Source organism: Ursus arctos, unplaced genomic scaffold (genome assembly GCF_023065955.2).
Source record: "Ursus arctos isolate Adak ecotype North America unplaced genomic scaffold, UrsArc2.0 scaffold_1, whole genome shotgun sequence".
Classification (NCBI taxonomy): domain Eukaryota; kingdom Metazoa; phylum Chordata; class Mammalia; order Carnivora; family Ursidae; genus Ursus; species Ursus arctos.
Genome location: NW_026622763.1, coordinates 4,258,325 through 4,271,657, shown reverse-complemented (window position 1 = coordinate 4,271,657; position 13,333 = coordinate 4,258,325). Strand labels below are relative to the sequence as shown.

At 39.5% G+C, this 13,333-nt stretch overlaps 1 protein-coding gene across 12 annotated transcripts in view; it reads right to left on the bottom strand.

The window, feature by feature from the left end:
- Positions 1-282: 282 nt before the first annotated feature.
- Positions 283-13,333, bottom strand: part of SAP130 (Sin3A associated protein 130) — a 79,267-nt gene continuing 66,216 nt past the window's right edge. For 6 of the 12 annotated variants that reach the window (XM_026510227.4, XM_026510233.4, XM_026510230.4 and 3 more), the window contains 4 exons: positions 2,933-3,036; positions 2,365-2,457; positions 1,716-1,829; positions 283-1,223 (listed from right to left, as the gene is read on the bottom strand). In XM_026510227.4, coding sequence (XP_026366012.1) covers positions 1,065-1,223; positions 1,716-1,829; positions 2,365-2,457; positions 2,933-3,036 — 470 coding nt within the window. In that variant the 3' untranslated portion in view covers positions 283-1,064. Of the gene's footprint in view, positions 1,224-1,715; positions 1,830-2,364; positions 2,458-2,932; positions 3,037-13,333 lie in introns of those variants that run through there. The other 6 variants (XM_026510231.4, XM_026510236.4, XM_026510232.4 and 3 more) reach the window with 2 other exon arrangements.

Here is a 13,333-nt window from a genome sequence, read left to right as displayed (position 1 = left end):
TTCCACCCAACTCCTGCAGCCTTAATTGTTCTATAATTTGACCAATTTATACCTGCAATGGGACAAAATACAGTCTTGTATTCAAGATAACCAAGAGCCAACAGATTTTACCGTTGTGACATCTTCAAAATACCAGGGTAAGTGGAACCCATTTATGTGTAATAACGAAACTTTAGCAGAGTAGACTCCCAACATTGTGTAAGAAATTACAGTAGGACACACACTCACATGGTGATCAGCACAGCACTGATTCACTTTATAAAAAGATGCAAACTGCTCATGTACAAAAACCTCTTTGAGTCCTTTATTAACATTTGGAGATGTGTGGTACATACAATTAACAGCATCACACCAGCTACAGAAGTACAAATAACCGAGAACGTACTTCAGAACAAGGATCTCAGAGCAACTTTGGGTGTTGCCTGCTCTGAACCTCCACGAAAACCCAACTCTGACTCACGCAGGACAGACAATATAACGATTTCACTCTGAAATGGTTCTTTAAAAAAATGACAAGAATTAATAGTTCAAACCCTTTAGAGTGTGAGATGTGGCAAGTCTCTCGGTGCCATGGCATTGCTGTAAAAGGCCAGCTCAGGCATTTGAAGGTCAGACAGAGTAAGAACCGGCTGGGATGAGGGGAAGAGGTTTGATTTTCAGTGTAGAGAGAAAATAGATGGTCCAAGCGGATATTTCAGTCCAGGCTCAGTATGGGTCCTGCAGGAATCCATCAGATAAATACAGTTTATAAACCAGAAGGCTGAAAACTGCCAGCCATTCATTTGTGTCACTGATTCTAACTGGCAGACACTGATGCATCAGGAGTCATTTATGACACAGCATGTTTAAGAGGGATATGCCTGTAAGAGAGAATGCAGTTCACTGCTTCAGAAGAGCTCTGATCCGTTTGTGCCACTGGGTACCATGGGTCCCTGTTTTCTTGTGTGAATTAAGGAACACTTCCTTTATTTCAATGTTCCACTTTGAGAATAACCAAAACCCTCCCCCCACCCCCACCATCATTCTTCATAAATTCTGTTTCCAAAGTCCTGATTCTTCTGGGTCTACACTTTTTCCTTTCGCTTCAATTTTGACACCTTCTTGACAGTCCCGTTCTTGTTTAGAAGCTTCAGGACACGGTCTTTATGATCTAAAACCTTAAGCATGGAGTCTCTGGCCTCACTAATCTGGTCCATCACAAGTTTACACCGCTGCATATTTCCCTGCAACAGAAGACATCAACACCAATCAGTCACCAGGAGACCACCAGGCTTTCAAATAACTTTTCACCTATGGAATGAGGCCATTCTGTGGCTTCCACATAGAAAAAAATGTTTTAGTCTTTCTCATAATGCAGGCTAGAGTAAACAGGTTTGTTTTTTTTTTTTAGGATTAATTTATTTTAGAGAAAGCGAGCACGTGTGCGAGCAGGGGTGGGGTGGGGTGGTAGGAGGAGCAGAGGGGGAGGGAGAGTCTTAAGCAAACTTCCCGCCAGGTGCGGAGCCCAATGTGGGGCTTGATCCCATGACCCGTGAGATCGTGACCTGAACCGAAACCAAGAATTGGATGCTCAACCAACTGAGCCACCCAGGCACCCCAAATAGTAGGTTTTTACTAAAGGTATTAGTGAAAGAGGGAGGGGAAACGGGAGAAGTAAGACCGTGCAGTGACAACCCCATAAACTGGATGATCAGAGGGAAAGGGCTATGTCAAACCTGTATCAGTTCATTTATTCGGTGCAGATCATCATCAGTTGCTGCTTTTTTCTTTGGGATAATCCCTTCCTGTAGGTTGGTGAGTCTTTCATAAACATCATGTTCTAGATTCGTCTGCAACACACAATAGGAAGGGCATCATGGCCTCAGAGATACTTTTCCTTGGTAACCTCAGGCAAATGCACCCACCTTGAATCACTTCTGTAAACTGGTATGAGAGCTATTTGGGTGATAGAATCCTTTCTCCCAAGGACTAGGGCGCTAATGTACAGCAAGGGAAACTGATCAACAATGAGTAATAATTTAGGGCCTATCTTCAAGGATAACTTTTAATTACTGCCCTGAATTCACCATTCCTCTAAAAACCCAGTCTAAAGGTTTCACAGAAACATGCTTTTCTAAAGTACAAAAAGCAGCCACGGCACTACTTTTTTTTTTTCCCCAAAGATACTCATAATAGACAATGTTCTTCAGATCACAGCTACTCCAAAGATGGAAAAACTTCATGAGGTTGTTGTTTTGATTGCACCCCCCTTCACCTCCTTGGTGAAGGAAGGATTCCCGCCCAAGGGTTATGGAAACGGACACGTAACACCCGCCAACACTGGACACATGAGATCAATAGCAGTTTACTAGTCAATATACTCACAGCCCAGGGGAGGAGGACACCACACACCACGCAGGGCCACGCAGGGGCTGCACTCAGGAACAGAGTGAACAAGCAGGGGCTGTAGGAGGCAGGCTTTGTAGTATCGAGAGGGAGAGGTGTTCCCTGGTTACCATGGGGATGTGACAGCTTATTCGAACAATATTTCAAACTGGCAGGGAACTAAAGCCCACTAATCAGGAAGAAGTGGGAGTTGAGCCTGGTCCCTGTGATAAGGAGCATTGTAGGGAGCAAGGGCTTACAGTTAGGCCATCTGAGGCTGTTTCAGATTCACAGAAACACAAAATATTGAACCTTAACTGTCGGTCTTATACCACAGTTCAATATATTTTGGTTCTGGGTACCAGACTAAGATATGTTTGAATTCTACCTTGGGATAGATACAGTAATTACAACATTATGTATTTTACATAAAAATTCTGCATAACCCATGTTACTTGGGAATGCTTCGGAATTACTCAAAAGGAAACTCTCTCTGAGTGAACTCCGATGCCTCCGGCATTTGTTCCTCTCTTCAGCAGGACATAACAACTACTAGAACTCTACCCACCAGCTGTAGCAACTGAGCAGCACAGAGGTGAACTTTCCAGCCTTGAGCACGACAGGATACCCCTTTCTGGTTAGCTATTTCCTGCAGCATAGCTTTCTTCTCTTCTGGAACCATTTAAAAAAAAAAGTATATTTCAATTTTTATAAAGCTAAAATAATTTGGGTTCAAGCTACTGATACATACTATTTTATCAAGAATTTCTTTACTTAAATATCTTTAAATAATTCCTTTGCATTTAAGTCATTAGGAACAGAAGTCACAACATGAATAAAAGTTTCTCCTTTTGTTCACCCCTGAAGAATGCTGTAAAGACGTACTCTGCTAATCTAGTGAGTTCGAAGGAGAGCAAATTAATATTTTAATCTCTTAAAGGAAGAGAAATGGTCTCTTGTGGCCTGGAGCCTTGTTCATGTGTGATGCTTGCAAGCACGTGGAGAATTGGGCATGAAGTTTTAGAAGCTTTTTGGTGTTATCTAGATCTTGGAGAAATGAAAGGAATCAAATTTGAACAGCATTTCACATTTGGATAGGAAAGTCCAGTAACCAGAACTGTAGTAAAATAAAAACATATCATTTGGATTGGGGAGAGGGAAAGTAGGATTGAGGGGTACTTGTCAAAGGTGAGTTGAGCTGTGTATGTGAAGTTTTAACTACTGTTTAACTACAACTTAAAATGTATTTATAGGGGCGCCTGGGTGGCTCACTCAGTTAAGCGTCTGCCTTTGGCTCAGGTCATGATCCCAGGGTCCTGGGATTGAGCCCCAGGTCAGGCTCCCTGCTCCATGGTTCTCCCTGCTCCCTGCTTCTCCCTCTTCTTCTGCCTGCTGCTCCCCCTCCTTGTGCTCTAAATCTTAAAAAATGTATTTATAAATTAATTAAAAATTAATTTAAAATAACTAAAAATTATTTTAAAATATTTTTAAAATTTTACTTTATTTAAAATTTTATTCTTGAAAAGACTATATATGTATTTGTCAAAACCCACAGAATGTAGAACACGAAGACTGAGCACTAATGTAAGTGATAAACTTTTGGTGATAAAGATGTGTTAGTGTGGGTTCATCGAATGTACCAAATGTACCACTGTGGTGGGTGTGGGGACTAGGGGTACATGGGAAATCCCTGTACCTTTTTTTTTTATATGATGTTAATCACCATACAGTACATCATTAGTTTTTGATGTAAAGTTCCATGATTCATTGCTTGCGTATAACACCCAGTGCACAATGCAATACATGCCCTCCTTACTACCCATCACCAGCCTATCCCATTCCCCCATCCCCCTCCCCTCTGAAGCCCTCAGTTTGTTTCCCATAGTCCATAGTATCTCGTGGTTCATTCCCCTTTCTGTTTACTCCCCCTTCATTCTTCCCTTCCTTCTCCTACCGATCTCCCTGCTATCCCTATGTTCCACAAATGAGTGAAACCGTATGATGATTGTCTTTCTCTGCTTGACTTATTTCACTTAGCATAATCTCCTCCAGTCCTGTCCATGTTGCTGCAAATGCTGGGTAATCGTTCTTTCTGATGGCTGAGTAATATTCCATTGTATATATGGACCACATCTTCTTAATCCATTCGTCTGTTGAAGGGTATCTTGGCTCCTTCCACAGTTTAGCTATTGTGGACAATGCTGCTATGAACATTGGGGGTGCATATGGCCCTTCTCTTCACTATGTCCGTATCTTTGGGGTAAATACTCAGTAGTGCAATTGTTGGGTCCCAGGGTAGCTCTATTTTTAACTTTCTGACGGACCTCCACACTATTTTCCAAAGTGGCTGTACCAACTTGCATTCCCACCAACAGTGTAAGAGGGTTCTCCTTTCTCCACATCCTCTCCAACATTTGTTGTTTCTTGCCTTGTCCATTTTTGCCATTCTAACTGGTGTAAGGTGGTATCTCAATGTGGTTTTGATTTGAATTTCCCTGATGGCTAATGATTTTGAACATTTTTTCATGTGTCTGTTGGCCATTTGTATGTCTTCATTGGAAAAGTGTCTGTTCATATCTTCTGCCCATTTTTTGATTTGATTATTTGTTTCTTGGATATTGAGTTTGAGAAGTTCTTTATAGATCTTGGATACAAGCCTTTTATCTGTAGTTTCATTTGCAAATATCTTCTCCATTCTGTGGGTTGCCTCTTTGTTTTGTTGACTGTTGTCTTTGCTGTGCAGGAACTTTTTATCTTGATGAAGTCCCAAAAGTTCATTTTTTTCTTTTGTTTCCCTTGCCTTTGGAGACGTGTCATGAAAGACGTTGCTGTAGCCGATGTCATAGAGGTTGCAGCCTATGTTCTCCCCTAGGATTTTGATGGATTCCTGTCTCACGTTGAGGTCTTTCATCCATCTGGAGTTTATCTTTGTGTATGGTGTGAGAGAGTGGTCAAGTTTCATTCTTCTGTATATAGCTGTCTAATGTTCCCAGCACCATTTATTGAAGAGACTGTCTTTTTTCCACTGGATGTTTTTTCCTGCTTTGTCATAGACTAGTTGACCATAAAGTCGAGGGTCCATTTCTGGGTTCTCTATTCTGTTGCATTGGTCGACGTGTCTGTTTTTGTGCCAGTACCATGCTATCTTTGTGATCACAGCTTTGTCGTATAGCTTGAAATCAGGCAACGTGATGCCCCCCAGCTTTGTTTTTCTTTTTCAACATTTCCTTGGCAATTCGGGGTCTTTTCTGGTTCCACACAAATTCTAGGATTGCTTGTTCCAGCTTTTTGAAAAATGTCATTGGTATTTTGATCGAGATGGCGTTGAACGTGTAGATTGCCCTGGGTAGCATAGACATTTTAACTATGTTTATTTTTCCGATCCATGAGCATAATCCCTGTACCTTCTATTCAATTTTGTTGTGAACCTAAAACTGCTCTAAGAAGTTCACCAATTAAAAAAAAAAAAAAAAAAACCCTAACTAGTAGGCAAATATTAGTGTGCATATGATTTAAAAGAATTTTAAAAATTTTTTGGTAATTGGAGATTCACATGCAGTTAGTTGTAGGAAAGGACACAGAGATCCTAAGTACTCTTTACCTGATTTCCACCAGTGGCAGCATCTTGTAAAACTACAGTACAATACCACAACTGTGATGACGATGCAGTCTGACTATTCAGATATTTACCGGTTTCAGATGTACTTGAGTACTTCATATTAAACATTTGAAAAAACTCTTTATTTTGAAATAATGATAGATTCTGAGGAAGTTGCAAAGATGGTACAAGGATATATCTGATAAAAGACTTGTATGTAGAACAAATGAAGAATTCCTACATCTCAATAATAAAAAGAAACCAATTAAAAAGGGCAAAGGATCTGAACAGATATTTCTCGAAAAAAGGTATACAAATGGCCAATAAGTACGTTCCAGTTTCTGTCTATTCCAAAAAAAGTTGCTATGAACAGCTGTGTACAGATTTTTGTGGGGACACAGGCTTTGATTTTTCCGGGATAAATGCCCAGGAATATAACTGTTTGGTCATATGGTAAGTGTATGTTCTAGTTTTTAAGAAACTGCCAAACTGTTTTCCAGAGCAGTTAGCTCAGCAAAGTATGAGAGACAACTGACGTGTGGTATGACAGCACTCTGCTAACCTGCTCTCCAGTGAAATTGGTGAAAATTTTAAAAATAACTATTTAGACCTCTGGAAAGGCTCCTAAGGGAAAACAGAAAATTTCTATTCATGTAGCATCTATTCAAGCAAATCTGCGGTAAGAACAGTGAGTCCATGGTATCTGAACCAAGACCATTCCCTGTTTTTCTCTCCTAGCTCAGTGAGGTGGATCTCCATGTAGACTGCTGCAGCCCAGAACATGGGGTTCCCTCTCCTCCCATCCTGCTTCCCTCACCCTGCTGCTCAGGCTAAGTCCTAGGTGGGTACAACTGAGATGCAGGGGCTCTCTTCTGTTCAATCCCTAGTCTAGAATGGAGACTGCAAAGTGTGCTGAGAACACTGGGCCCTGGGAGCCTTTCTCCTGCTTTGTGAAGTGGTGGTTTCATGCTGGGAGAGGCAAGCCAAGAGGACCCCAGGCTGCTAACTCTTCTTCCCCTTCACTTGATGCTCACCTCCTAGAATGGGGTGTTACTTAGAGAGAAGGCTGCCATTGTCCTCACGCCAACTCCAGAAGCCTAGCACAGAGATTCTGCCTGGGGGAGAAACAGCCCATAAAACAGGTAGCTTCTAATCTTTTCCTAAAGGAACTGACTCCATTTGCCACAGACTATGAAGTTGAAACCTAAAGGTGCTCCTAAGAACAGTGGGGGCTGTAGTGAAAGGCAATTGGGAACGTTGTAGATCAGATGAAGATACAGCCTAGACTGTGGGCTGACTAGTTTGTAGGAAAGAACAAAGAATAAGATGGCTGAGAGAAGTCCTCTTGGGGGCAGAACAAACATCAAACACTAACTTCAGTAACTACTCTGAAAGGAGCTATGATTTGACTGGAATAATTCGCAGAGGAATACAATGTGTATTCCAGAGCACATTCCAGTACTGTGTTCTGGTAGAGCAAACAGCACGCAATTAGCAGGGCTAATCAGCTGCGTGTGGTCAGGGAAAGAGTGGGCGAGAGCTCCACCAGTGCCATAGTCGTCCCAGCATGACTGCTGGCATACTTGAAGCTATGCCTCCCTGAGGAGCAACACTGAAGGGTCGACACACCTGGTGGAGGAGGTGATGAGACTTCACTGAAATAATCTAACCAGTCAAGATACAAACAAATAACAATAACAAGCCTGGGGTGGGGTGGGGAGAGACCAGTATTCAGAGTTATCTAGAATGTCTAGATTCCAACAAAAAATTATGAGGCATGCAAAGAATAATAAAGAGTGACCCATACACGGGGGGAAGAAAGCAGGCAAAAGAACCTGCTTAATGAGAGCGACCAGATGTCAAATTTATTAGAAAAAGATTTCAAAGCAGCCATTATAAATAAATTCACTGAATGGAAGTAATGCAGGAGTGAAGAAGGAAGGTATGATGACCATATCAAATTAAGTTGAGAGACCAATAAAGAGGTAGAAATTATAAAAAGGAACCAAATGGCAATTCTGGAGTTAAAAAGTACAATAAAATACTTAAAAAAAAATTCACTTACAGGAACACAACAGATGGGAACTGGTACAAAAGAGAATTAGTCGAGTTGAAGACAGACTGATAGAGATTATGCAGGCTGAAGAACAGAGTAAAAGGAATGAGAAAAATAATCAGGGCCTCCGAGAAAGAGACACTATTAAAAGCCTCAACACACAGGTAATGTATCAGAAGAAGAGAGAAAGAAGAAATATTCAAAGAAAAAAAATGGCTGAAATGTCCTCAATTTACTGAAAAACGATAACCCAAATATCCAAGAATTACAAGTATGACAAATGCATGACCTCACATAATCAATAGCTGACTTTTAAGGAGAAACAAGGGAGGCCAGAAGGCAGTGTAACTACAGGTTCAAGGTGCTTAAAGGAATGTACGAGAAATCTAACTTCTCTGCATCCTCACCAGCATTTAGCATTATCAGCATTTTTTGTTTCAGCTGTTTTGACAGGTGTGTAGTGACATCTCAATTTCAATTTCTTTAATGGCTAGTGATGTTGAACATTTTTTTAAAAATAAACTTTATGGTTCAGGACCCAATGAAAATACCGCTGCACATTTTACTTGTTATGTCTCCTTGGACAACTGTTGGCTTGATGGTTTCTCAGGATGGTCCTTGATTCTGATGACCTTAACAGTTTTGAAGACTACTGGTCAAGTAATTTTGCAGGCTGCCCTACTATTTGGATTTGTCTGATGCTTCTCTCAGGATTAGAATGTAGTCATGAGAGGACACATAGAGGGGAAGTGCCAATGCCATCACAGCCCATGACGGGTATATACTATTTTTTAAAAAAATTCCAGTATGATTACATACAGAGTTATATATTAGTTTCAGGTGTATGATATAGTGATTCAACAACCCTATACATTACCTCGTGCTCATCATGGTAAATGCACTCTTAATCCTGTTCACCTATTTCACCTCTGGCCCCAACCCACCTCCCCTCTGGTAACCATCAGTTTCATCAGTTTGTTCTCTAACTATAGTTAAGGTTTGTCTCCCCCCCTTTTTTTTTTAAATTCCACATGAGTGAAATCATATGGTATTTGTTTTTCTCTGACCTATTTCACTTAGCATTATACCCTCTAGATCCATTCAGGTTGCTGCAAATGGCAAGATTTCATTTTTATGGCCGAGTAATATTCCTTTGTGTATATATATATCACATCTTCTTTATCCATTTATCTGTCGAGGGACCCTTGGGTTGCTACCAAAGTTTGGCTATTGTTAATAATACTGCAATAAACAAAGAGGTGCATATATCTTCTCAAATTAGTGTTTTCAAATTCCTTGGGTAAATAACCAGTAGTGGAATTACTAGATCATATGGTAATTCCATTTTTAATTTTTTAGGGAGCCTCCATACTGTTTTTCACAATGGCTGCACCAGTTTGCATTTCTATCAACAGTGTGTGAGGGTTCCTTTTTCTCCATATCCTTGCCAACACTTGTTTCTTGTGTTGTTGAGTTTAGCCATTCTGACAGGTGTGAGGTGGTATCTCATTGTGGTTTTGATTTGCATTTCCCTGATGATGAGTGATGCTGAGCATCTTTTCATGTGTCTGTTGACCACCTGGATGTCTTCTTTGGAAAAATGCCTCTTCATGTCTTCTACCCATTTTTAAATTGGATTGTTTGGGGTTTTGTGGTGTCGAGTTATAGAAGTTCTTTTTTAAAAAAATATTTTATTTATTTGACAGAAAGAGCACAAGTAGGCAGAGCGGCAGGCAAAGGGAGAGGGAGAAGCAGGCTCCCCACTGAGCAGAGAGCCTGATGTGAGGCTTGATCCTAGGACCGTGGGATCATGACCTGAGCCGAAGGCACGTGCTTAACCTACTGAGCCACCCAAGCGCCCAAGTTATAGAAGTTCTTTATGTATTTTGAATATTAACCCTTTATCAGACAGGTCATTTGCAAATATCTCCTACCATTCAGTAGGCTGTCTTTTAGTTTTGTTGGTTGTTTCCTTTGCTGTGCAGGAGTTTTTATATTGATGAAGTCCCAATAGTTTATTTTTGCTTTTGCTTCCCTCGCCTTAGGAGACGTTATCTAGAAAAATGTTGCTATGGCTGATGTTGGAGAAATTACCGTCTGTTCTCCTTTGGGATTTTTATGATTTCAGGTCTCACATTTAGGTCCTTAATCCATTTTGAGTTTATTTTTGTGTATGGTGTAAGAAGGTGGTCCAGTTTCATTTTTGCATATTGCTGTCCAGTTTTCCCAATACCATTTGTTGAAGGGACTTTTTCCCATTGCATATTCTTGCCTCCGTTCGTCAAAGATTAATTGACCATATAATCGTGAGTTTATGTCTGGGCTCTCTATTCTGTTCCACTGATCTGTGTCTGTTTTTGTGCCAGTACCATCCTGTTTCAATTACTACAGTTTTGTACTGTATCTTGAAATTTGGAATTGTGACACCTATAGTTTTGTTTTTCTTTTTCAAGATTGTATTGGCTATTCAGGGTCATTTGTAACTGGTTCCATACAAATTTTAGGGTTATTTATTCTAGTTCTGTGAAAAATGGTGTTGGCATTTTGACAGGGATTGCATGAAATCTGTAGATTGCCCTGGGTAGTAATGACATTTTAACAATATTTGTTCGTCCAATCCATGAGCATGTAATATCTTTCCATTTGTGTCACATTCAATTTCTTTCATCAATGTTTTATAGTTTTTGGAGTATAGTTCTTTCACCTCCTTACCTTTGTGTCTTATTATTTTTGGTGTACTTGTAAAAGGTACTGTTTTCTTAATTTCTCTTTCTGCTATTTCATTAGTAGTATATAGAAACACAACAGATTTTCTGTGTATTGATTTTGTATCCTGCAACCTCACTGAATTCATTTATCAGTTCTAGTAGTTTTTTGGTGGACTCTTCCAGGTTTTCTATGTATAGTATCATGTCATCTACAAACAGTGAATGTTCTCCTCCTTCCTTCCCCATTTGGATGCCTTTTATTTCTTTTTCATGTTTCACTCTGTGGCTAGAACTTCCAATACCAGGTTGAATAAAAGTGGTAAAAGTGGAAATCCTTGCTTGTTCCTGATCTTTGTGGAAAAGCTCTCAGTTTTTTACCACTGAATACGATGTTAGCTGTGGGTTTTTCAGATATGGCCTTTATTATGCTGAGGTATGTTTCCTCCAAACCTATTTTGCTAAAAGTTTTTTAAAATCATGAATGGATTTTGTACTTTGTCATATATTTTTTCTGCACCTACTGATATGATCATATGGCTTTTTTCCTTTCTCTTGTTGATGTGATGTATCATGTTGATTGATTTGTGAATACTGAAACACCCTTGCACCCCAGGAATAAATCTCATTTGACTGTGGCAAATGATTTTTTTAAACATATTGTTGGGTTTGGTTTGCTAATATTTCATCAAGGATTTTTGCATCTATGTTCATCAAAGATATTAGCCCATAGTTCTTTTTGTGGTGTCTACCTGGTTTCAATATCAGGGTAATGCTGGCCTCAGAATGAATTTGGAGCCTTCCCTTCCTCTTCTATTTTTTGGAATAGTTTGAGAAGAATAGGTATTAACTCTTCTTTAAATGTTTGGTAGAATTCACCTATGGAGCTCTCTGGTCCTGGACTTTAGTCTGATGGGAGTTTTCCGATTACTGATTCAATTTCATTGCTGGTAATTGGTCTGTTCAAATTTTCTATTTCTTCCTGATTCAGTATTGGGAAGTTATGTTTCTAGGAATTTATCCATTTCTTCTAGGTTGTCCAATTTGTTGGCATATTTTTCAGAATATTCTTTTATATTCCTTTGTATTTCTGTGGTGTCAGTTGTTCTTTCTCCTGTTTCATTTCTGTTTGAGTCTTCTCTTTTTCTTTTGATGAGTCTGGCTAAAGGTTTATTAATTATGTTGATGTTTTCAAAGAACAAGCTCCTGGTTTCAATGATCTGGTCTTTTTTTTTTTTTTTTAAGTTTCTATCTCATTTATTTCTGCTCTATTCTTTCTTTCTTTCCTTGTACTCGTTTGGGGTTTGTTCTTCCTTTCCTAGCTCCTTTAGGTGTAAAGTTAGGTTGTTTACTTGAGATTGTTCTTGCTTCTTGAGGTTGGCCTATATTGTTATAAGCTTCCCTCTTAGAATACCTTTTGATGCATCCCAAAGATTTTGGATCATTATGTTTTCATTTTCACTTGTCTCCATGTATTTTTTGATTTCCTCTTTGATTTCTTGTTTGACCCATTCACTGTTTAATAGCATGTTATTTAATGTCCATGTATTTGTGTTTTTTCCAGATTTTTTCTTGTGGTTGATTTCGTTTCATAGCACTGTGGTCTGAAAAGATGCATGGTATGACCTCCATGTTTTCTAATTTGTTGAGACTTGTTTTGTGACCTAATGTGATCTATTCTGGAGAATGTTCCATGTGCACTTGAAAAGACTGTGTATTCTGCTGTTTTGGGATGGAAGGTTCTGAATATATCTGTTAGATACATCTGGCCCACTGTGTCATTCAAAGCCACTGTATCCTTGTTGATTTTCTGTTTGGATGATTTATCCATTGATATAAGTGGGGTGTTAAAGACCCCTACTATTATTATATTACTATTGGCTATTTCCTTTATGTTTGTTATTAGCTGCTTTATGTATTTGCATGCTCCCATGCAGGATGCACAAATATTTACAATTATTGTTGGATATTTACAATCTTCTTGTTGGATTTTATGATTATATAGTGTCCTTCTTTGTCTCTTCTTACAGCCTTAGTTTTAAAGTTTATTTTGTCTGATATAAATATTGCTACTCTGGCTTTCTTTCCACTTGTATTTGCATGATAAATGCCTTTCCATCCCTTCACTTTTCATCTACTTGTGTCTTTAAGGTTTGAAATGAGTCTTTTGTAGGTAGCATACAGATACGTCTTGCTTTTGTAACCATTCTGTTATCCTATGTCTTTTGGTTGGAATGTTTAGTCCATTTACATTCAAAGTAATTACTGATAGGTATGGATTTGCCATTTTGTTATCTTCCCCCCCATCAGAGAGCGAGAGCATGCACATGGGGAGGGTTGGGGAAAAGGAGGGGCAGAAGAACAGGGATAATCTCACTAAGGCTCCATGCCCAGCGTGGAGCCTGATGTGGGGCTTAATCTCACGACCCTGAGATCATGACCTGAGCCAAAATCAAAAGTCTGATGCTCAACCAATTGAGCCACCCACATACCCCTTGCTACTTTTTTTTTTTTTTAAAGATTTTATTTATTTATTTGACAGAGATAGAGACAGCCAGCGAGAGAGGGAACACAAGCAGGGGGAGTGGGAGAGGAAGAAGCAGGCTCATA